The 22,426-nt window shown below is 37.9% G+C and overlaps 2 protein-coding genes and 1 pseudogene across 2 annotated transcripts in view; 1 reads left to right on the top strand and 2 right to left on the bottom strand.

Moving 5' to 3' along the window:
* The window catches only part of RAD51 (RAD51 recombinase), a 31,985-nt gene extending 18,650 nt beyond the window's left edge, over positions 1-13,335 (bottom strand). Inside the window, exons 1-3 of the mRNA XM_045822691.1 lie at positions 13,082-13,335; positions 9,232-9,334; positions 7,161-7,298 (exon numbers count right to left, since the gene is read on the bottom strand). Of these exons, the coding sequence (XP_045678647.1) occupies positions 7,161-7,298; positions 9,232-9,318 (225 nt within the window). The 5' untranslated portion in view covers positions 9,319-9,334; positions 13,082-13,335. The remainder of the gene's footprint in view (positions 1-7,160; positions 7,299-9,231; positions 9,335-13,081) is intronic.
* On the top strand, positions 11,582-13,687 carry LOC123808579 (annotated as a pseudogene).
* A 4,688-nt stretch (positions 13,688-18,375) lies between these two features.
* Positions 18,376-22,426, bottom strand: part of KNL1 (kinetochore scaffold 1) — a 59,174-nt gene continuing 55,123 nt past the window's right edge. The window contains exons 22-26 of the mRNA XM_045823515.1: positions 21,805-21,873; positions 21,015-21,124; positions 20,699-20,817; positions 19,898-20,020; positions 18,376-19,159 (exon numbers count right to left, since the gene is read on the bottom strand). Coding sequence (XP_045679471.1) covers positions 19,060-19,159; positions 19,898-20,020; positions 20,699-20,817; positions 21,015-21,124; positions 21,805-21,873 — 521 coding nt within the window. The 3' untranslated portion in view covers positions 18,376-19,059. The remainder of the gene's footprint in view (positions 19,160-19,897; positions 20,021-20,698; positions 20,818-21,014; positions 21,125-21,804; positions 21,874-22,426) is intronic.

Here is a 22,426-nt window from a genome sequence, read left to right as displayed (position 1 = left end):
GAGTCAACCAGTGACTGCATGAACAAGTGAACATATCGATGTTTCTCTCTCTATTGTTCTCTTTCTCTCTCCAATTAAAAAAAAAAAGATAGAGGAAAGAGAGAATAATTAACAAAACCAAAAGTTGATTCTTCAGGATCAATAAAAATTAATAAACCTTTAGCTAGACCTCTCCCACCACTCACCAAAAAAACCTAAAATCAGGAATGAAAGAGGGGCTATCACTACCAACCTTACAAAAATAAAACTATGCTAACAAATATGTGAGAAAATTTAGATGAAATAGGCAAATTTCTAAAAAGACTTAAATTATCAAAATCACTCAAATAGGAAAAGAATCCAAGTTAAGGAACTGAAAGATCAGTAGAGCTTGAGTCCAAATTCAGTAAAAAACAGTCTGAGTGTGATTACCAAAAAAGAAAAAAAGAAAAAGAAAAAGAAATGTGAATAGATCTAAGAGCTTCCTCTAAACTTCTCTATATTCTTAAAATTTCACTTGAAAATTCATTACAATGTTTATATTATAGCTTTGTAAATATAATTCATTGCAGAACCAATGGCGTGACAGACACACAATTCTTTCACTAAAATTCCAATGTTAATACTATGTCTCTCAAAGGTTTCTACTGTCAAATTCTAGTAAATTCTTTTTTATATTTTACCTTTTTAAAAACCATGTTCCATTTTACCTTGCTTTTGTATCTGAACCATGTTTTTCTCTAGCATTTTCTGACTACCATTTCTTAAATTTTCCACCCCTTAATCTTACTATGTATTCTACTGAGCCCTCCTTCCCTACTCCAAAGATCTTTCCTTCTCCAAACTGGACGGTCTGCTCTCTAGGCTAGCGACTATCCTGGTCCTTCCTTCACTGAGTACTTGAGTTGGAGCCACTCTAATGCTGATACAATGTTTTTCTATCTTCATTTTGGTGAAGTGTATCCTCAAGTAACTTCCTAAGAAAAAGTATGTAAGAGAAAAATGTTTCTGAAAACGTTTTATTCTGCCCTAATAGTTGATTAATAAGGATGAAACTGGAGAGCATTATGCTAAGTGAAGTAAGCCAGGCTGTGAAAGACAAATACCGTATGAGCTTGCCTATAAGTGGAACCTAAACCCATGGATAAAGCCAAAGGGGGAAAGTGGTGGTGGGTAAACGGAGACAACTGTATTCAAACAATTAAAAAAAAAAAATGTTGCTACACATAGAATGCTAGGTTTAAGATTATTTTCTCACAGAGGTTTAAAGGCACTGCTGTACCTGCTTCTACCATCCACTTTTCTGATAGGAAATGTACTTTCTAATTGCGTTCCTTTAGAGAGCACTTACTTTTTTCTCTCAGATCTTTCAGAATCTTTTCTTTATGGTTGTACACTGAAATTTCACACTGATCTGTCTAGGTGTTATTCTTTGACACTCTATGAGTCCTACTAGGTAAGATTTCTGCTTCCCTTTAACTCTGTTAAGTTTTCTTATATTATTTCTTTGAGAATTTCTTCCCTTCTTTTTCCTGTGATCTCTCTTCCTGTAACTTCTACTAATTTCAGGATGAATAAAGATGAATGAAAATTAGAAAATAAAAATACCAAAGAGAGGGGAGAAAAAGCTAAAAACCAATATTGTACTCTATTTAACATAGGCTAAAATATTTAGGGAGAAATGTACTAATACCGTCAACTTTCTTTGAAAAGCATAAAAAAATCTAAGATTGACTACTAGACAGAGATTAATAGATAGGTGATAAAGCAAGTATATTGAAATACTAATGGTATAGTTTAGGTGATAGGTACATGCGTGTGCCCTGTATAATTCTTTCAGCTTTGCAGTAAGCTAAAAATTTTGAAAGACTTTATTTATTTATTTTTTAGAGAGAGAGGAAGGGAGAGAGAAAGAGAGAAACATCATTGTGTGAGAGATACATCCATTGGTTGCCTCTTGCATGCCCCCACCTGGGGACCTGACCCACAATCCAGGCATGTGCCCTGACTGGGTGACCTTTCAGTTCACAGACTGGCACTCAATCCACTGAGCCACACCAGCCAGGACAAGTTCAAAAATTTTAATAACAGCCCTGGCCGGGGTAGCTCAGTGGGTTAGAGCATTGTTTCTATATGCCCGGTTTGATCCCTGGTCAGGGCACATACTAGAATCAACCAATGAATGCATAAATACATGGAACAACAAATTTTTTATTCACTAAAAATCAATCAATAAATGAAAAATATTAAAAAGAAAATGTTGGAAAAATACAGGAGATGCTTTACCTTCCTGTTATTTTAACCCCTACATATTCTAGTCTATGAGCTCTTAAAAGAACAGAATATTATAACCAAAGTAAAATTTGAAGTAAAAAGCCATGCAACTGTCTAATCTTGCAGAACTTTACTTTTATCCCTATACTTAACATAATGAACTTGCTTTCACCTGTGCTAGGTAGAAGTCTTTGGAAGTTTTCAATAGCCAAGAACTAACCAAACCCTTGGACACAAGACATAAATGGCAAGTAAAAGGAAAATATTACAAAAAATATCCATGCTGAAAGTATTGGTGCTGTGATAGTGTTCCAAACAAGGGAGAAAAGCTCAACAAAAGCCAATAACAATTTTTTTAAAATTTGAAAATGTAGAAAAGGCCACAGGAGAATCTGGCACCTTCTGAATGAATTACTTCATTCACAATATCTTTCTCTCTCAACTATATAGATTTTGATTTATATTCTGAGAATGGACTTCTTTTCTTTAGTTTCCTTTCATCTTCCATCACCATATTTGGTCCCTTTTACCCTTTATTACCCTCCTTCCCTCTGGTAACTACCATTCTGCTGTCTGTGTCTATGAGTTTCAGTTTTATATCCCACTTTATGAGTGAAATCATAGGGTCCTTAGCTTTTTCTGACTGACCTATTTTGCTTAGCATAATATTCTCAAGGTCCCAGATCATGCACCATAGAAATGTACACCTGAAACCTATATAATCTTACTAACAAATGTTGCCCCCCCAAATTTAATAAAAAATAAATATATCTGGCCCTGGCTGGCGTAGCTCAGTGGATTGAGCGCGGGCTGAAAACCAAAGTGTCGCAGGTTCGATTCCCAGTCAGGGTACATGCCTGGGTTGCAGGCCATGACCCCCAGCAACCACACATTGATGTTTCTCTCTCTCTCTTTCAAATTGATTGATGCTTCTCTATCTCTTTCTCCCTCCCTTCCCTCTCTAAAAATAAATAAAATCTAAAAAAAAAAAAAAAAAAAAGAATTAGCACCTCTTTAAAACAAACAGACAGACAGACAGACAGAAAAATAAATCTGGAGACATTTTATTTCTCCACTGTGACAATGGGTATTCTTGCTGAGTCTCAATTCCAAATATTTTTGGGAATGAGAAGGAACAGCCATAGTACTGAAGTAATCTTTAGCTTTTAAAAGTAAACAGCACAATCTTTACTCACCAGAAAGTCACATATAAAATGTCTGAAATCAACAGGACAAAAATGTAAAAAGACACATCTATATTATTTTGCACAACTCATTTCACTTATTATGGGTTTGTAGGTTTCCAAAGAAGCAGAACATTGATTTGATTTCTAAAACTAAGGTCTGACAAACCATAAGTAAAGATCCTGTCAGGATATGTTCAGTCACAAATTCTGATGTGAAAAAAGAAAGAACAAATAGACTTTAGGGACACCTACTGGCTTAGCCAATATCACAATCTTTCCTTGAGGTATTAGGGACTGAGAACTTACTTCCGATAGTCACTACTCAAACTTTATTTACTTGAGTAATCCAATAAATAACATCTTTCCTCTAAGGGCTTAAATGAAGAATTACTTATGATTTTGAGACCTGACTAAACTAATATTATAGAGTAGTATTTAAAAAATGGAGTTAACAGCCTGCCAGTGACTGAAAATTCAAAACTTTTTTTGAAAATATATTTTATTGATTATGCTATTACAGTTATCCCATTTTCCCCTCTTCAATCCCCTCCACCCTGTACACCCTCTCCCACCCATATCCCCCCCTTTAATCATGTCCATGTGTCATACTTATAAGTTCTTTAGCTTCTACATTTCCCATACAATTCTTACCCTCCTCCTGTCTATTTTCTACCTACAATCTATGCTCCTTATTCTCTGTACCTTTTCCCCCTCTCTCCTCCTCCCACTCCCCTGTTGCTAACCCTCCATGTGATCTCCATTTCTGTTGTTCTGTTCCTGTTCTAGTTGTTTGCTTAGTTTCTTTTGGTTTTGCTTTAGGTATGGTTGTTAATAATTGTGAGTTTGCTGTCCTTTTACTCTACATGTTGTTTCTTTATCTTCTTTTCCTAAATAAATCCCTTTAACTTTTCATAAAATAAGGGCTTGGTGATGATGAACTCCTTTAACTTGACCTTATCTGAGAAGCACTTTATCTGCCCTTCCATTCTAAATGAAAGCTTTGCTGGATAGAGTAATCTGGGATATAGGTCCTTGTCTTTCATGATTTGGAATACTTCTTTCCAGCCCCTTCTTGCCTGTAAGGTCTCTTTTGAGAAATCAGCTGACAGTCTGATGGGAATTCCTTTGTAGGTGACTGTCCCTTATCTCTTGCTGCTTCTAGGATTCTCTCCTTCATTTTCACCTTGGCTAATGTAATGATGATGTGCCTTGGTGTGTTTCTTCTTGGGTCCAACTTCTTTGGGGCTCTCTGAGCTTCCTGGATTTCCTTGAAGTCTATTTCCTTTGCCAGAATGGGGAAGTTCTCCTTTATTATTTGTTCAAATACGTGTTCAATCTGTTGCTTTTCCTTTTCCCCTTCTGGTACCCCTATAGCTCCAATGTTGGAACGTTTAAAGATGTCCTACAGGTTCCTAAGCTTCTCCTCGTTTTTTTGAATTCTTATTTCTCCATTCTTTCCTGTTTGGTTGTTTTTTTCTTCCTTCTGGACCAGTCTATTGTTTTGAGACCCAGTTTCCTTCCCTTCACTATTGGTTCTCCATGCATCTTCCTTCATCTTTTATGGTAACCTGCATTTTTCATGTAATTTGTGCCCAAAATCAACCAATTCTGTGAGCTTCCTGATCACCAGTGTTTTGAACTGTGCATCTGATAGATTGGCTATCTCTTAGCCGCTCAAAAGGATGAGTCCTAGGGGATTGATCTGTTCTTCTGTTTGAGACATCTCTTTCTCTCTCTTTTTGGTCTGGTCACTCCTTAGGTGTTCACCGGGGCTGGGCACCCCAGTCGTTACATTGTGACGTTGTATGTGGGGATGGGAGGGAACAATGGTGGTAGCTCTGTTCTCCTGGCACCTCAGTCCCTTCCCTGGGATCCTGGGTTGTGCTCTGCCCTGGTCCGCCTCAATCACCGCCTCACTGGGTCCACCAGCTGCCGTTTGCGTACTCAGGGTCCACCTGCTGCGATCTTGTGCGCCCCACATGCCTTACTCGCTCCCGGTTGCCTTAAGCACCCAGTTCTCCCTGTTCTCTGCACTCCTCGACCTGCGCCCAGCTGCTCCTCTCTGCCCCTCCTACTGGTCTGGATGAACGGGTCTACTTCAACTTCTTGGCTGTCGGACTTCCATTCAGATAAATTCTCTGTCAGTTCTGGGTGTTACTCTACCTCTAAATTGTTGTTGTTCTAATCTTGGTTGTGTGTGGAGGTACGGTGTGTCCACGTACGCCTCCATCTTGCTGGAAGTCCGAAAATTCAAAACTCTTTGTATAATATTCAATAAAGCAGAATTTACTGGTTTGTGTATATGTTTTATGTGTGAGATATTAAATAAGTACACATAAATCTCAGACACTGTCCATCTGACTAAGTTACATAGCAGAACTACATGTAGTGATGCTACCCATAACAAAGGATAAACTCTTTTGAAAGATTCTTCACCTTTTTAAAATAAAGATTTTATTTATTTATTTTTAGTGAGAGAAAAAAGGAGGGAGAAGGAGAGGGAGAGGAACACTGATGTGAGAAGAAACATCCATCCTTTGCTTCCCATATGCGCCCCAACTGGGGACCAGACCTGCAACCCAGGAGTGTGCCCCGACAGGGAACCGAACTGGTGGTCTTTTGCTTTGTGCAACAACACCCAACCAACTGAGCCATATTGGCCTGGGAAGATCCTTCAGTTTTTAAAGATTATTTTTCAGAGAAAATTTCCATAAAACTGTTGGGATTACTAGAATTAATACAGGTAATACTAGCTTTATCTATCTCTCTCAGTGTTGTTATAAAGACCTAATGATCACATACATGAGAGAGATGGGATTTCAAAATTAAACTGCTATATCAGAAATTGAATTACTACCTCATTTTGGTTAAGCCAGTAAAATAACTTTTCTGTCATTTACTAAGGTTAAAACAACAATAAAAAACCCCGAAGTGTATGATTTGAAATCACATCCTCGTTTCATTATTAAAAAATCTTGCCTGTGATTAGTTGATTAACAGATTATATACAGGCAGCCTAATTAATATGGCTTTAGTATTCAAGTAATAAAAACAGCTTTTCTATTTAAAAGTAAAACATTATTATAGAAAATGTAGAAACTTCAGAAAATTGAGGCAAAAAATATTGCTCACGTTCTTACCATCCTCTAAAATATTAATATTAAAATATTATATTAATATTTATAATATTATTTTAGGGGATAAAATATTAATATTTTAGAGGATATACCCCCAGTGTAAGTGCTATACCTTTATACACACATTTTTTAAAAACAAAAATCAAGCGTGTGGGTACACATGCACTTGCACATTCATACACACAGGTTTTGTTAACATTTCTTATATCAGGAACATATCACCCTATGTCAATAAATATTCTTTGAACCTGTTTTTTGTGGCTGCCATCTGAAGAATATTTCTAAGGCATGAGATCATAACACTTAGAAAGATAAGGTATATACCACTCAATGCTGGTGGGAGTGCAAATTGGTAGTCAATTTGGCACAATTTATGTCATAACCCACGATACTGCAATTCCTTAGAGGAAAATCCCACTTTAGTCAACAAGATACATACAGAGCTAATTAAGTGGTTATACAGTCACCCTTGGAAAGAGGAACAGGATGACACAACGAGGATGGAAGGACTGCCACCTTTCACTGTGTACCCTTTTGTACTACTCCCTCCAATGCCTCCCTAGGTCACATAAACAGTACTTACCAGAATTTTATCAGCTTTGGCTTCACTAATCCCCTTAATATTTATTAGCTCTTTCTTTGGTGCATAGGCAACAGCCTCCACAGTATGGAATCCAGCTTCTTCCAACTTCTTTACGTCATTGGCATTTATGCCACATTGCTGCAAGTGAAGAAAACCATTGACAAATTTCTCATCTGTCTAATGTGGCCACCTGCCCTACCAACTTCACAGAGCTATTTGGAAGAACTGTGATATTATAAGCAAGAGTTTTGAAAAGTTGGCCATACATATAAGATATTTAATTTTTTAAAATTATCAAAACCAGGAGTTTTAAACTAGCGCCATCTTATATATATTTAAAAGGACTCATCATGAATTGGGACTAAATCAGTAACTTCCACCACTGGATATAAAGGTGTAACTCTCGACCTTTTATGACTGAGAAGATAAAAGAACTCTGAGACCCTGGGTTCTAAACAACAATTTTAAGCTAGTCTTTCCCAATATTTTCCACCTCAAGCACACATAAATAATGGTCTTTTTTTACACTAAACTGGGGCAAACAAATGAGGCTGCCCCAGAGTTGAGCACTGTCTTAGCCTATCAATACTCTTTGTAACACAATGACTAAAAAGCTCTCCTCTACCAACCAACAATGAGAATGGGAAAGCTACTTTTGGCAGGCACTTATTATATACCACTTCTCAAAACAAACCACCCAAAGACAGTTCTTTCTCCCTGTATTTGAAGTCAGCTCTAGTTTTATTGGCCACCAAAAGCATGACTTCTGGGAAAGTATGAGTCAGTGGGGGGATATATATGTATTACGTAGTTGGAGAAGGTTTGGGAGATGAGAGAATGATATCTGTCCATAGAAACCATGCCTGCTATTAATATTTAGGCAATAAGCAATACATGTGTAGATATAAGGATGCTCATGATACTGAAAGTTATGACTCTGAATTTTCTAATGTTTATCACAAACCAGTTTAAGTAACTTCTGGAGTCTTGAAGCTCAGCTGGGGTTGGAAAAAAATATGAGTAAAGAGAGAGAAGAATGAAGGCTTTTTCTGCTCCCCCTCCTACTTCTTTCAGCCCATGTTAGCTATACTCACACTGGTGCCTCTGCATAATGAGCAGAAACAGTGCAAGGCCCCAGCTCTGGTGTTTGATGTTCTTGTGCCGAGTACTGAATTAGGGCTTGGCTCTTACACCTTAGCAACTACAAGCCCTTCTTCCTGCCCATGACAGCTATCTTGCTAGTAACTTCAGCACAGCCTCCCTGCATCACTGGCCAGGCCTCTGTATTCCCTGGACAGTAAATGTATACTCAGTACAAACAGCACAGACTCATGGGATCCTAGGACTTCTTAGTTTCTGACAATCTAGCTCCGAGAAAGAAAAGTGATAAAGTAGGAGGAGAAGAATTCTTAACAAAAGAAGAGATCTGCCCAGACATGTTTAGCAATTATCATAAGCCTTTCTGATAGGGGCTTAAGACTTGGGAAAATTTAGCTTAAGGTAAATAGTCATAAATCTAGCAAGTAATGTGTATGTTAAGTTTTTGTTTCAGTAACTACAGATAAAGCCCATCCTGGGGCCTGAGAATAAGCAGCTGACCTCCTGGGGCACTGGCTGGAGATTACCTTGTCTGGAGACATCTGTACCAGGAAGAAGCAAGGGACTACTCTTCCCCCTTGGAGGCAACTGTTGAATTTCAAAGGCTTTCGCTGACACCTCGTTTGCCCTCCCCCAACCCCCTTATAAAAGATCTGGCTGGGAAAGAAAGAGTAAGATGGTTTGTTAGGGTATGAACCCGCCATCTTCTCGGATCGCTGGCCATCTGAATAAAGCGCCTATAAAAGATTCAATCACTGTCATTGCTTATTGGATTTGGTAGTGACAGGCAGCCCGAACGCCGGTGTCTTTTCCGGTTACATTTCCACAGGATCCTTGACAACTCTTCTGAGAGCTCTAATTTGGGTCTTAACAACAGGTAGTAAACCAATGGCTTATATAAAGGTTTTGATTTCTCCAAATAGAAGAATCTAGTCCAGTTTTAAAATTTCCAAATTAGCAACTATGTGCATACCTCTAACCGTGATACAGGTTGTGGGCCAAAGCTCTCCTCTTCCACTGAAGTATCTGCATTTGCTTCAAGCTGCATCTGCATTGCCATCACTTGGTGTTCAATACTGAAAAATACAGATGGCCATCAGGAAAACACTAGAGAAAAATACAGAGCTGCAAACTTAGTTTTGCAATAAATCTCTGAAGAATTACTTCATAGGCTTCTGATGACCTACAGATGGCAAGAAAAAGAACTAATATCTCGCAAGTTTTCCCTTCCATCTAGCTAGCTGTATCTGAAAAACTCTGGGAAGAGCCAGGATTATTCTGCTTCTTAACAATGCATAGCTTAACTAGATCAACTATGTCCCTGTTCCCCTGCTTCATATTCCTTGAGGGTAGGGACCAGTTTCTATCTATTTGTATAAACTTCATAATACATTATAAATATTAGGTGTTTGGTAAATATTTGGTAAATGAGTGCAATTTCCAGAACTCTACTTAAAAACCAATTGATGAAAGGTTAAACAGCTTCAGTTCCATTGTTCCCTTCCAGCAAGCAGAGATTGGAGGTGGTGGGACAGGAGTGAAATGACGGTACAGAATGACTGTCCATGAGCCCCCATTCCTGACAGAGAAACAGTGGACTGAGATGAGAAAAGTACTTCCCATCTTAAGCAAGGATCACAGCTTGTAGTTACGCATTTTGCTTCTAACAGGAATGTATGAAATTTAAAGATCACCATTTTAATGAATTCCAGGCCTCAGGAAATGCACAAATGAATAAATAACAGGCAAGTACGCTGCCCAGAGGGACATCTTCCATAAAAAGCATACTTAAGCCTGGTTATTATGATAAAGTAAAGATCACTCAGGTTGAAAAGAACTGAGGACAAAAAATTTTTAAATTACCTTTAAAAGGTGTTATTAGTTAGTAAAAGTGAACAAGTCTTAATGTCCACAAGAATGGCCTTAAATCACATCAAAACGATCTGGACAATATAACAATCAGGATAAATTTAATTCAAAAGACAACATATATGAAATGTCCATTTTTAGAAACTTGATAGATGACCATTTGTTCTTCATTGGCTCAGGCATAGATCAGATCTTTTAGATGGCAGTTTTAGCATAACGTGAGTCCATGAAAATTCTAAGTATCAAAATCACCCTAATGCAATTTAACTTTAATCTCTTCCTTCATAATTTATGAAAATGATGCCACTGCAGAATAATGGGGAAAAGATGGCCTTTTCAATAAACAGTGCTGGGTTGATTGGATAGTCTTATAGAATAAGAAAACAACAGGGAAAATCTATGTCCAATTTAGATTACAGATCTACATGCAAGAGGTAAGGCAAAGCTTTCAGAATATAGGTGAATATCTTCATGACTTTGGGCTAGAGAACGATTTCTTGATTGGATACATAAAGCAGTAACCTACGTGGAAAAGACTGAAAAACTGAACTACATTTAAACAGAAAACTTCTATCTATCAAAAGACACCATTAAGAGAATGAAAAGTAAAACTATAATGAAGAAAATATTTACCACATGTACAACCAAGGGCTGATAACTAGAATATATAGTAAAAAAACTCCTGCCCTGGCCAGATAGCTCAAGCAGTGTCCCAATAGCCAAGGTTGTAGGTCTGATCATCAGGGCACATACAAGAATCAATTAATGAATGCATAAATAAGTAGAACAACAAATTTATGTTTCTCTTTCTCTCTCTCGGAATCAATAGCAACCCCCCCCCCACACACATACAAAAAACAACTTCAAATCATCAAGAAAGCAACCCAAAAGAAAAATGGTTTGATTCTTGATCAGGGCACATGTAAGAAGCAACCAATGAGTACATAAAGAAGTGGAACAATAAATTGATATTTTTCTCTCTCCCTTCCTTTTTCTCTAAAATCAATAAAAAATAAATAAACAAATGCTCAACATCATTAATTAGAAAAATTAAAACAAAATATTACTATATACCCACCAGAATAGCTAAAATTAAAGAGATTCACATTATCAAGTGTTGGCAAGCATGTGAAACAACTAAACACTCATACAGTGCTGTGCTGGTTTTAACGTAAATTGGTACAACTTTGGAAAACTGGCATAAATGTGAAAGTTGAAATAGACAAATGCTATGACTCAGGAATTTTACTATTCTACATTATTAACCAACTGAAAACTATACACATGTGCACCAAGACATATACAGGAATGTTCTCTTGGCAGCCTTTCTCATACAAGCTAAAAAACAGAAACAATCCAAATGTCCACCATGAGTAGAATAAGGAATACCAATCATATAGCAACAATAAAGTACTGCAGCACTTCCTGAAAGTGACCAAAGGTAACCTCTGAAAATGGTTTACTGTTCATTTGATCCAGAAAAACCCACAAAATCATGCAAAACATGAGGTTCAAATCTTCATGTTCATTTTAAGAATACTTGTGAAACTGCCCAGGCCATTAAGGGTATGCACATCTGAAAAGCCATCAAGTAAGGGTGTCACTTTACAGAAGCAATGTGTGCCATTCTGTCGTTACAATGGTGGGGTCGGTGGGGTCGGTGGGCATGCCCAGGCATGCCCAGGCCACAGGGGCCAGACAGGGTTGGTGGCCCAAAAAGAGTGCTGAGTTTTTGCTGTACATGCTTAAAAGTGCAGAGAGTAATGCTGAACTTAAGGGTGTAGATGTGGACTCTCTGGGCCTTGAGCACATGCAGGTGAACAAAGCTTCCAAGATGCAGCGTAGAACTTACAGAACTCACGGGCGGGTGAACCCACACAGGAGCTCTCCCTGCCGCACTGAAAAGATCCATTCTGAAAAAAAGTGGATTGTTCCTAAACCAGAAGAGGTTGGTTGCACAGATGAAAAAGATACCCCAGAAGAAAGCAAAGAAACAAAAGCTAATGGCCATGGTTTTCAAAACTTCAGCATGAAAAAAGTACTAATAAAAATAAAAGCAGAAAAAAACCCTTACTGTTTATGTGCAAAGGTATGTATCAGTCTACAGACAGAATGTTAAACAAAGCCAGACACAAATATGTATAGCGCTACTTAGAAGAGCATTTGAGACCTTGCTTCCTGGCATATATGTCATCAGTTTGGCTCAAACTCATGCAAATACCACACACATACTCACTGTATTACTTATATAAAATTCAGCAACAAGCAAAATTAGTCAATGGTCTTAGTCAATAGTGGTTGCCTTTGGAGAGAAGGGAGAGTATTAGACAAGGGGGCACAAGGAGGCTTCTGGGGTGCTGAGAACATACTATTTTTTGACCAGGGTGGTAATTATACAGGTATATTCATTTTGTAATAACTCATGGAGATGTGCACACTTCTGATTTGTGTTATCTATATGTATATCACACTTCACTTCAGAGGTTTAAAAAAGAAAACCCAAGCTCACTAGACACCATTCCCTAGACATCGTATAAATGGTCTTCCAATCAGAAAATGAAAATATGTTTGTGACACCTGGAATAAGCAAAACATGGTGTAATGGAAAGAGGGCCGACCAGAAATCCGGTCACCCTAATTAACATAAAACAGCTGTGGTTTTAAGTCATTACACCTCTCTGGATCTCGGCTTCTTCGCCCACGCCCATAAAATGAGCGTTGGGAATGAAAAGGAAGGTCACAAAAAGGCTCCCCCCAGCTCTAAAGACGAGTCAGCTTCTGTATTCGCCATGTCGGGCTCCAAAGTTCGGTTGGGCCCGGCGCGGCCCTGCCTCACTTGCGGCGGAGGGGCCCCATAAGTCGAGTGAGGGAGCACTGGCCCGGATCCCGGTCTGGCTAACGAGGGGACGAACCCGGCAGTGGATAGGGACCCCGTCTGTGCCTGACACACTCACCTGGGCTTGCAGCGCTACTCGCTCCAGCGGGCTGCGCGCCCCGACCTCCGTCCGCCGGCCCGGCACGCGCCCGACCCTGGACAGACTCCAGACGCCCTGGCTCGCGCCCCACTTCTCTACTCCCTTACTCCCACCTTCTGCACACTACCCAACCGAGTTTCAGCCCCCAACTACGCGCCTCGGGGGACGCCTCAGCTTCTCTCAGGCCTCAGTCTCTCGTTGTAACGCGCGCTCTGCCCGGTTAGTTTCGTAAATCCCGCCAAACCCTCTCGGGTAGCGTCACGCTCGCGTCTACGTAACGTCTCCCCGCCCTTCTGGGATCCGCCTTCTAGCCTCTGGGGCCGCTGCTCGCCAGCCCCAGAGATAAACTCGTGGAACGTGAACTTCGTATTATGGATTGCCCTCTTCCTTTTACCTCTAAGGACTAATTCAAAGTTTAGGAGTTGCTGCCTTCTCATTTACCAGATCGAGGACTACAACTATCAAGCAGGAGTTTGGTTGGCCCGAGACTACATCTCCCAGTATGCAATGCCGGCGGACGCGCCGGACGTAACTCCTCCACCTCTGGAAAACAGCCTGGGCCTGAGAGCTAGCTACTTTGGATAAATTATCTGAACGTGAGCTTTAGGCGCTTGGAGTGGTTCTGAGACTCTTAGTCAAATTCCCAGAGCCAGGCGCTTTCCGGGCCCTTGGAGGTGGTCGAGATGAGGAAGCTAGAGTAGAAGGATGAAACTGGAAAATCGAACTGGTGGAGGTAGAAAAAAAAAAAAAGGCTGGAATATTAGTCAAGCTGTGGTACTATGCTGGAGATTTGCAGGAGTCCAAAGGAAGAAGGCATTGATTTTGAGGAAGTAAACTTATCATGGTTTACTGGCAAGTTTGAGCTGTTATTCCGGTTTTTAAGGGTGAATGGGGTTTCTCTGGCAAAGCAGTGGACAAGCAGATAAGAGCATTATGGATATAGAAATTTAACAACGTGGTCAAGGGATAGTATTTTTGTTGTGGGAGGGAACGTATTGTAAGGTTGTGATACTGGAGAGTTACGTATTAGTTCAGGCTATGAAGAGGCTGAAGACCATGTATGGAGCTTTCTTCTTCATTTTTTTGTTTAAGATTTTTAAAATTTATTTCTAGAGATAGGGGAGGGGAGGTAGAGAAGGAAAGAAATATCAATGTGTGGTTGCCTCTCGCGGCCCACTACTGGGGACCTGGCTGGCAGCCCCCGACCCTTAGGTTAGCAGGCCGCACTGAAGCCACTGAGCCACATCAGCCTAGGCTTGTCTTCATTTTTTACGTAATGGGGAAATAAATCATTTTATGTGTTTAAGCAGATGAGTTATATGGTTAGATGTATTTTTTTTTCTCCAAGCACTGCTTTGTATTTGTGGAGTGCTTCCAAGTTTTCATTTAATTCTCACACCATTGTCTTGAGGCATTGAAGGATAGATTTCGGGAGAGACAGCAAAAACTGTTAAGGAATCTCTTGCACTATTTCAGATAAGAGATGAAGGCTTGAGTTAGAGCCATGACAACAGATTCAGGAAGCATTCTCGAAGTACTATCAACCTAACTTAGTGATTATGGATAGTACCTGGGGATAATGAGTTGCATGTCATATCAAAAATATCCGTATTTACCTCCCATTCTTCACACATACTCCTCCTCAGAGAATCTGCACATCTATAGCCCCTCTTGACTGAGTGGTCACATGACTTTGACCTTTACTAAAATTAAACTTCTGTGGCTTTGTGTATGTTAAATCAGAGAAACCCCATCTGCAGAAAGATGAAGAAATTGAGAGACTTAAGAAAGTGGGAGTATGGGACAGGAAAACAGTTTTGAATTCTGCTTTCTAGATCTCTTGTGGTTTCTCAGGGGCCCAACAACACATACTGCTCTTAAGGTCTATGGAATACCCCTACATTCCAATAAATCTCCCTTTATTCCTGTGTAAGCCAATTTGAGTAGTTTCTGTTCCTTTCCTATAAGACAACCTACTAATAACTTGGAAATAAGACAAAGTAGATTTCTAATACTTAAATTAGCAACTCATGAATATATTTATGTAAGTGTGTAATTGAAAAGTTTTAGATATACCCTTAATTATAACCTAAGTGATCTATCTGAAATCTCAAGGAGGCAACCTCTAATAAGACCAAAACTCAGTCAGCAGAAACCTAATCTTTTGCCTGAAGAAAAATAATCTCATCAGCATAATTGACCTGGAACATAGAAAGGAAAATTTGGAAAGGGAAACCCAGTGTCCAAGTGATCCATTTGAGTAGTGCAAGGATGATTTGATATTAGGAAGTCTTTTATTATAGCTGACCATATTAATAGGTCAAAGAGAAAACAGCCATATAATCAATTTCATCACTTTGAAAAAATCGGTAAAATTCAACATAAGTTCCTAATTAAGGTGAAAAAAATTATGTTTCCTTAACATAATTAAGAAAAAAAGACATCCCAAATAAGCTGCCATTATCTTACTAGTGAGACATTAGAAACACTTAAAAAAAAGATTTTATTCATTTTTAGAGAGGGGAAGGGAGGGAGAGACGGAGAGAAACATTGATCTGTTGCCTCTTGGACACACCCTGACCAGGGACTGAACTTACATCCCAGGCAAGTGCCCTGACTGGGAATGGAATTGGCAACCCTTTGCCTTGCAGGACTATGCCCAACCAACTGAGCCTTACCCCAGTCAAGGCAGAAACACTTTAATTAAGACCAAGAACAAAACTATTACCAGTATTATTCAGGAAGTGCCACTAAGTGTTGTAAGATAAAATGTTGGAAAAGATTTACAGATACAATTATATACTTGGATAGTTTAAGGGACAAATAAGAGATTACAGTAGTGTAACTAATTACAAATACAAAAAGATGAGAGCTTTATTAGGTGTTAACAGTAACAAATTAGACAATGTAATAGAAAAAACTCATTCATAGTAGCAACAAATACCTTAAGTAACTAGGAATAAACTTTTAGAAACATTCAGGACCTACACAGAGAAATATATAAAACTATGTTCCCAAAGGAGAAGGCTCAATATTATAAACTTGAAAATTCTCTAAAATCAGTGAATTCCCAATAGAAACCCCAATGGGATTGGTGGTAATCACTGTTGGTTGCCTACCCAACAGTCACAGCTCTTCTTTATAGCTGAAAGAACCTAGTGTGTGGAAAGATGCTCAATACTTAACTTTTGGATGACTTTGCCTTCATTGCTCTTCTTTTATGTATGGTTTGAACTTTTGGTATAAATTTGACTATGATAATTTTAAAATTGTAACAAAAATATAAAATGCCTCGAAATAAACTTAACAAGAAAAGTGCACATCCTATATGAAGGAAACTTTATATTAAATATTATTATAAAACTACAGTTAAAAAGTATGTGTACAAAAAAGTTAGGTCAATGAAACAGTAATTATCCCAGTGTCTTTAGTTTCCTATTGCTGCTGTAACAAATTACCATAGATTTAGTAGCTTAAAAGAACAAAAATATCATAGTTCTGGAGTTCAGCATTCCTAAATGGGTTTCATTAGGCTAAAGTCAAGGTTTTGAGGTAATTGTGTTCTTTCTGGAGGTCCTAGTAGAGCATCTGTTTCCTTGCCTATTCTAGTTTCTAGAGGCATCTGTATTCTTTGGCTCAGAGCCCCTTCATTTTCAAAGCCAACAATCACTGACATCTGCTTTCCTTATAAGGATTCTTGTGATTACATTGGGCCCACCCAGCCAATCCAGGATAGTTTCCCCATGTCTGAGATTTCATCCAGGCTTTAGGGAAGCCTAATGAACCATTACTGCAACTGTTTTTGATGCTAAATTTAATTTCTTTCTGCCCTAGACTACGCCAAATTCTTGATCTTGATGTTCCCTCATCCTTTGAAAATTTCCCAAAATAAAAAGTTTTTTATGGTGTTCTTATTTACTTAATCCTCACCTGAGAACATACTTACTGATTTTAGAGAGAGGGGAAGGAAAGGAGAGAGGGAAAGAAACATCAATGTGAAAGAGAAACATTTGATCAGGTACCTCATATTGGCCACAACCTGCAACCTAGGCATATGCCCTCACAGGGAATCAAACCCGTTATCTGAGCCACACCTGAGCCACATCAACCAGGGATATATTGTTCTTTTTTTAAAAAAATCACACTTAAACTATTTTTAGTTTTTCAGTGGTTAATAACATTCACATGATCCAAAATTCAAAAAGTACTCAGTACAAAGTTTTGCCTTTCCTCTGCCCCCAGACACCCAGCTTCCCTTCTTGGAGACAACAAATGTTACCAGTTTATTGTCCATCCTTTCAAAGCTACCCTATACTAAAAAATCAAAGCACTGTATGTAAGTAGGTATGTGTGTAAATACTTTTTCACACAAATCATAGCACATCAATACACTCTTTCATTTTGCCTTTTTCACTCAACTACATATCTTCATTGGTTCAGATCAGTACATACAGAACTTCCAACACATAATTTTTCCTTTTAATCAAATAGTATTCACTGAAGACATGTACCATACCTCTATTGATAGACATGTAAGTTGCCTATCACCTTTTAATACTGTAAGCAATGCCAAAATTTTGCATGTTTATCTGTAGGATAGCTTCCTAGAAATGGAGCTGTTGAGTCAAAGACTAGTTGCATTTGTAATTTTATTTTTTTCTTAATTTTTGTTGAATTGAGGCAATAGGTACATGGGTGTTTAATTGCACTGTTCTTTCAATATTTCTGTAGGACACCAAACAAAACTCTTTTCACTTTCAATTTTTTATTTTGAAAAAATTCAGGCCTAGACATTAAAAGCAGTGCAATTAAACACCCATGTACCCATTACCTAGATCCATCAATTGTTAACATTTTGCTGTATTTGCTTTCTCTTATTTTTCTCTCTCTCATGCAAATGTACACAAACATATACAGTATAGTGTTCAAAGCCATTTATAATTAAGTTGCAGACATTTATATCCTAATAAGGACATTCTCCTATAGAACCATAATACTATTATCACACCCAAGGAATTTAACTAATACAAAAATATAAGCAACATGTAGTTTAAAGTCAAATTTCCAACCATCCCCAACATATCCTTAACAGGTTTTGTTTTTTAAATATAGAATTCAATCAAGGATTAAGCATTGTTTTTTTTTCAAGACTTTATTTATTTTTAGAGAGGGGGGAAGGGAGGGAGAAAGAAAGAGAGAGAGAAGCATAAACGTGCTAGGAAAACATTGATCAGTTGACTCTCACACACCCCCCAACCAGGAACTGGCCCACAACCCAGGCCTGTGCCCTGACTGGGAATTAAACTGGCAACCTTTTGGTTTGTGGGATGATGCCCACCTTACTGAGCCATACCAGTCACAAAATCAGTATTAATATATTTACATATATGTATGGAAAGTCAATGACCTTTCTGTACAAAATTATACTTACTAAAAAAACACTATATAATAAAAGGAGGTAAGGCCATCAAGAAAAAAGTGGCAAACTATCTAATAGTTGAGTGCTATTGATTTCTCTTAATAACACTTCTGGAATAGAGAAAAAGGAGGATGAGTACTTTGTAGACAGACATGTCTCTATTCAGAAATATCTGCTAGCAAGAAGCTGGGAAACCCATGTTTTTGTCAGTGGTTACACCTCCTCAGGGCTTGTGCTAAAGCAGGGAGCACCACTTTAGTTAGGAGAAATTGTTCCTAAGGGCTCTACTCCTTACACCTTCAGCAGGAAGTTGAGCAAGTTGATAGCATGCTATTTGAGGCTTTTCATTATTCCTGACTGTAGAGCTTTAAAAACCAACCTAAAACTAACTAGAAAATCATCAGAAGGAATTTTACTAGGCTATTTTCTAGGCCCTAAAGATGAAGATTAAACAGCAATGGAGACTTGAACATAATACTATTGAGTGTCCTGTGCTTTGTGGTTATAGCTGTGGTCCATGGGTTTACTGGTAGAAATCTCAGCCCTGAAGCAGATCTTGGTAAATTTGCTTGACTACGTTCTTTAGGTAGTTGTCCTCCAGTGGCACTTTAAACAGAAGGGCAGAAATTTCACTGTGGCTGGGAAGAACAAAAGATTAATTAATTTTTCTGGAAACTTATGCTTATCTCCATTTCAGTGGAATTCATGTTTTTGGGTAGTCTCTGAGTCTCCCAGGAAGCACAAATAAGCATTTATGGAAATAATTAGACTACTCAGTTTGAACTGAGATTCTAAACAAAGCCTAAGAATCAATTCTGAACGTAATTGTCAGGTATCTTGACCTAGCTGCTTTCTCTGGCTATAAAATCTAAACTGTTGGACTGCTGGTGTTTGCTGATGGATTTGAAGTGGGCACATTCTAAATTCTGCCATCTTACAATCTGTCAGCAGTGAGTCTAAAAAGTCACACAATATATTGCAGGAATTAAATATTTTTAGGCTTGGTTCCACAGGCTAATTGAGAAAAGCATTATGATTGCAGAGTTTTGTAAATGATTATTCTATTTTTAAGGCCATAAAAGTTGTTCATATATGACCTGGGCTAAGCTTAGGCAGGACTTTTTTCTTTCTTGATTCCTATTTTAGGTAACAGTGTTCAAAAAGTAGAGCAGGTGTAAAAGGGTAGGCCAGTGGTCTCCAAAATCCCCTGGAGATAGCAATGAAGGTCACTGACTTAAAAAGAACAAATTCTTCAAAATGGAAGTCAGAAGTAACATTTGACTCCCACTATGGTCTATCCATTTGAAGATTTTTCAAATGATCGAACAAAGATAAAAAAGTAGTTGGAAGCTCTATCCTGCTGTTCCTTCACTCACCTGATGTTTCCAAGGTGATTTTTAATGGAGAAAGGTAACAGGACAGATGGATAATGGGCCGAGAGAGAGAAAGTTATCTCAAACTTCGCAAATGCTGCAGAGCTGGAGAATAAAAGCCTCAATCTGTAAAAGACAAAATCCTCAACTGAAAATACAAAACAAAACCAGAATGAAGCACAAATATATTTTCCTTTTACAATGGCATGTGAAACTTTGGTGTACATTATTTCTTGTCCTTATCAGATATATAGAAGGTAAAACATGCGGGACAAAGTATTATTATGATTAAAGAAACTCACTAACAAATTATTTTTTAAGGTTTTCTACTATTTACTCTTATGATTGAACTGTGTCCCACCTCCACAAATTCATATGTTAAAGCCCTAACTCCAGTACATCTCAGCATGTGCCCTTATTTGGAAATAGGGTCACTGCAGTTAAGATGAGGCCCTACTGAAGTATCATGGGTCCCTAATCCAGAATGACTGGTGTCCTTATAAAAAGGGGATATTTGGACACAGACATACACACAGGAAGAACATCATGTGGAGATGAAGGTAGACAGTGGGGTTATATATTTACAAGCCAAGGAATGTCATTATTGCCAGCAAATCACCAGAAATTAGGAGGGAGGCATAAAACAGATTCTCCTTCACAACCCTCAGAAGAAACCAACCATGCTGACACCTTGCTCTCAGACTTCCAGCCTCCAGCACTGTGAGATAATAAATTTCTGTTGTTTAAGCCACCCAGTTTGTAGTACACTTTGTTATGGCAGCCCTAGGGAACTAACACACTTACTCAGTATCATTCACATCTATGTTCATTAGGTTATAATTTGGTCCCCATCTCTTTAAAAACTCAATCTCCTCTCCAAGGAGTCTGCAATGGCTTACTACCATTGAGATTTCTTGAAGCATCTGGGAAAAATAAAAGAAGCAAAAGAAATTATAAAAACATTTCAGTGTTTAGTGGCTTTTTTATAATGAACTTCCCAAAGTTAACTGATTTAACACATTTAGCATTTCAAGATCCATTATTACACATATAGAATTTTAGTTCTGCTTTTTGGGGCAGATAACATCATTTGCCTTTATATACTTTAATCAAAATTTACCTTGGATACCTGGTGCTGTATTGTACATTTCTTCTTCCAGGATTCCTGTTCCTCAATGTACTGAAAAATAAGCTTATGAACTAAAAGGGAGGAAGGAGGAGCTTTATCCTCTGAGGAAGGAAAAAAAAAAATCAAAAGCAGAGTATTAATTATTCAAATGCTTTATATAAATATAGAAGCTAGAAATATTATACAAACTAGAAATACATTTCTTCAAGCTACAAGGTGTCTAAGTATCCTCTCTATTTTATTTTCAAACATATAAATCAGAATATATGGTCAACATTAGACATTCTTATAAAAACTCAAGCCTTTATCACATACAAAATAAAACTTGGTCAAGAGTATAGGGTTATATAACCTAAACATGAGTTTAAATTCAGTCTTTCCTTACTATCTGAGTGGTCCTAAGTACGACACTTAATTCTTTTGAGCTGTAGGTCCCCAATTTGTGAAATGGGGAATAGTACCTCATAGTGTTAATGTAAGTAATATACATGCCTGATAAGGAATAAGACTCACAATGGTAATTTTTAGATTACACAAATAGCTATTATTAATCATCATTCAAGATCTAGTAATAATTTTAAAATTACTTCTTTTAAAACCTACCCAATATTTGGAACATTACCCTAGCAGTTTTGTGTCTACCACACATTTCTAAGGATAAATTATTATTATTATTATTATTATTAATATTTACTTTAAAATGTGAAAGAGTTCTCAGGGAACAATTTGCACTTGTAAATGTCCAACATATTTTCTAGTGACTCAAATGTTTTGAACTTACCATCTAACACAGATCGAAAACTCAGGTCAACAATCCTCCTACAAGCATTGTTCAGGAAAGGGAGACCATCTAGATAGAACCGGAATAAAGACAGTATTTCCTTTTATTATCTGATTTTAAGCCACATACAACTCAAGTACTTTAGAGCCCTACTCTTTCTAGGTAGCAGGACTTTGTTATAGGGAGTTGAAGGTTTATCCCTGAATCATATTTATTCTTTCTACACTGTAAAGGCTCCCCAAGACCGCTGAACTATACTGATTGGTAGGCCTTTGAAAGAAATTTAAGGTATAATACTTATAGTATATTTGTTAAGGTCTCCTCCTTTGACCCAATGTGCAAAGATAATATTATTTTCAGGAACCATATGAAGAGACTATGACCACTCACACCTGTTATCTTTGTACAAATACAGTAGTAATGATTTATGTTTTTAGCATTACAGTAATGAGTTTTAGGTAGCCAGAATAGCTGCAGTTCCTCCACACTCTAGAGTTATCTCTTGTCTCTCCAACTGATTTTTACTTTGGATACAATTGTGACACAAACAGACATGATCAATCTATGCTCTCAAGAAGCATACAACTCAGGGGAACATACAGATAATTGCAGTGATAAACAC

Source organism: Phyllostomus hastatus, unplaced genomic scaffold (genome assembly GCF_019186645.2).
Source record: "Phyllostomus hastatus isolate PE091 unplaced genomic scaffold, TTU_PhHast_1.1 phas_scaffold_501, whole genome shotgun sequence".
Classification (NCBI taxonomy): Eukaryota; Metazoa; Chordata; class Mammalia; order Chiroptera; family Phyllostomidae; genus Phyllostomus; species Phyllostomus hastatus.
Note: the sequence above shows the minus strand (reverse complement) of the source record. Positions and strands in the feature narration are given on the sequence as shown.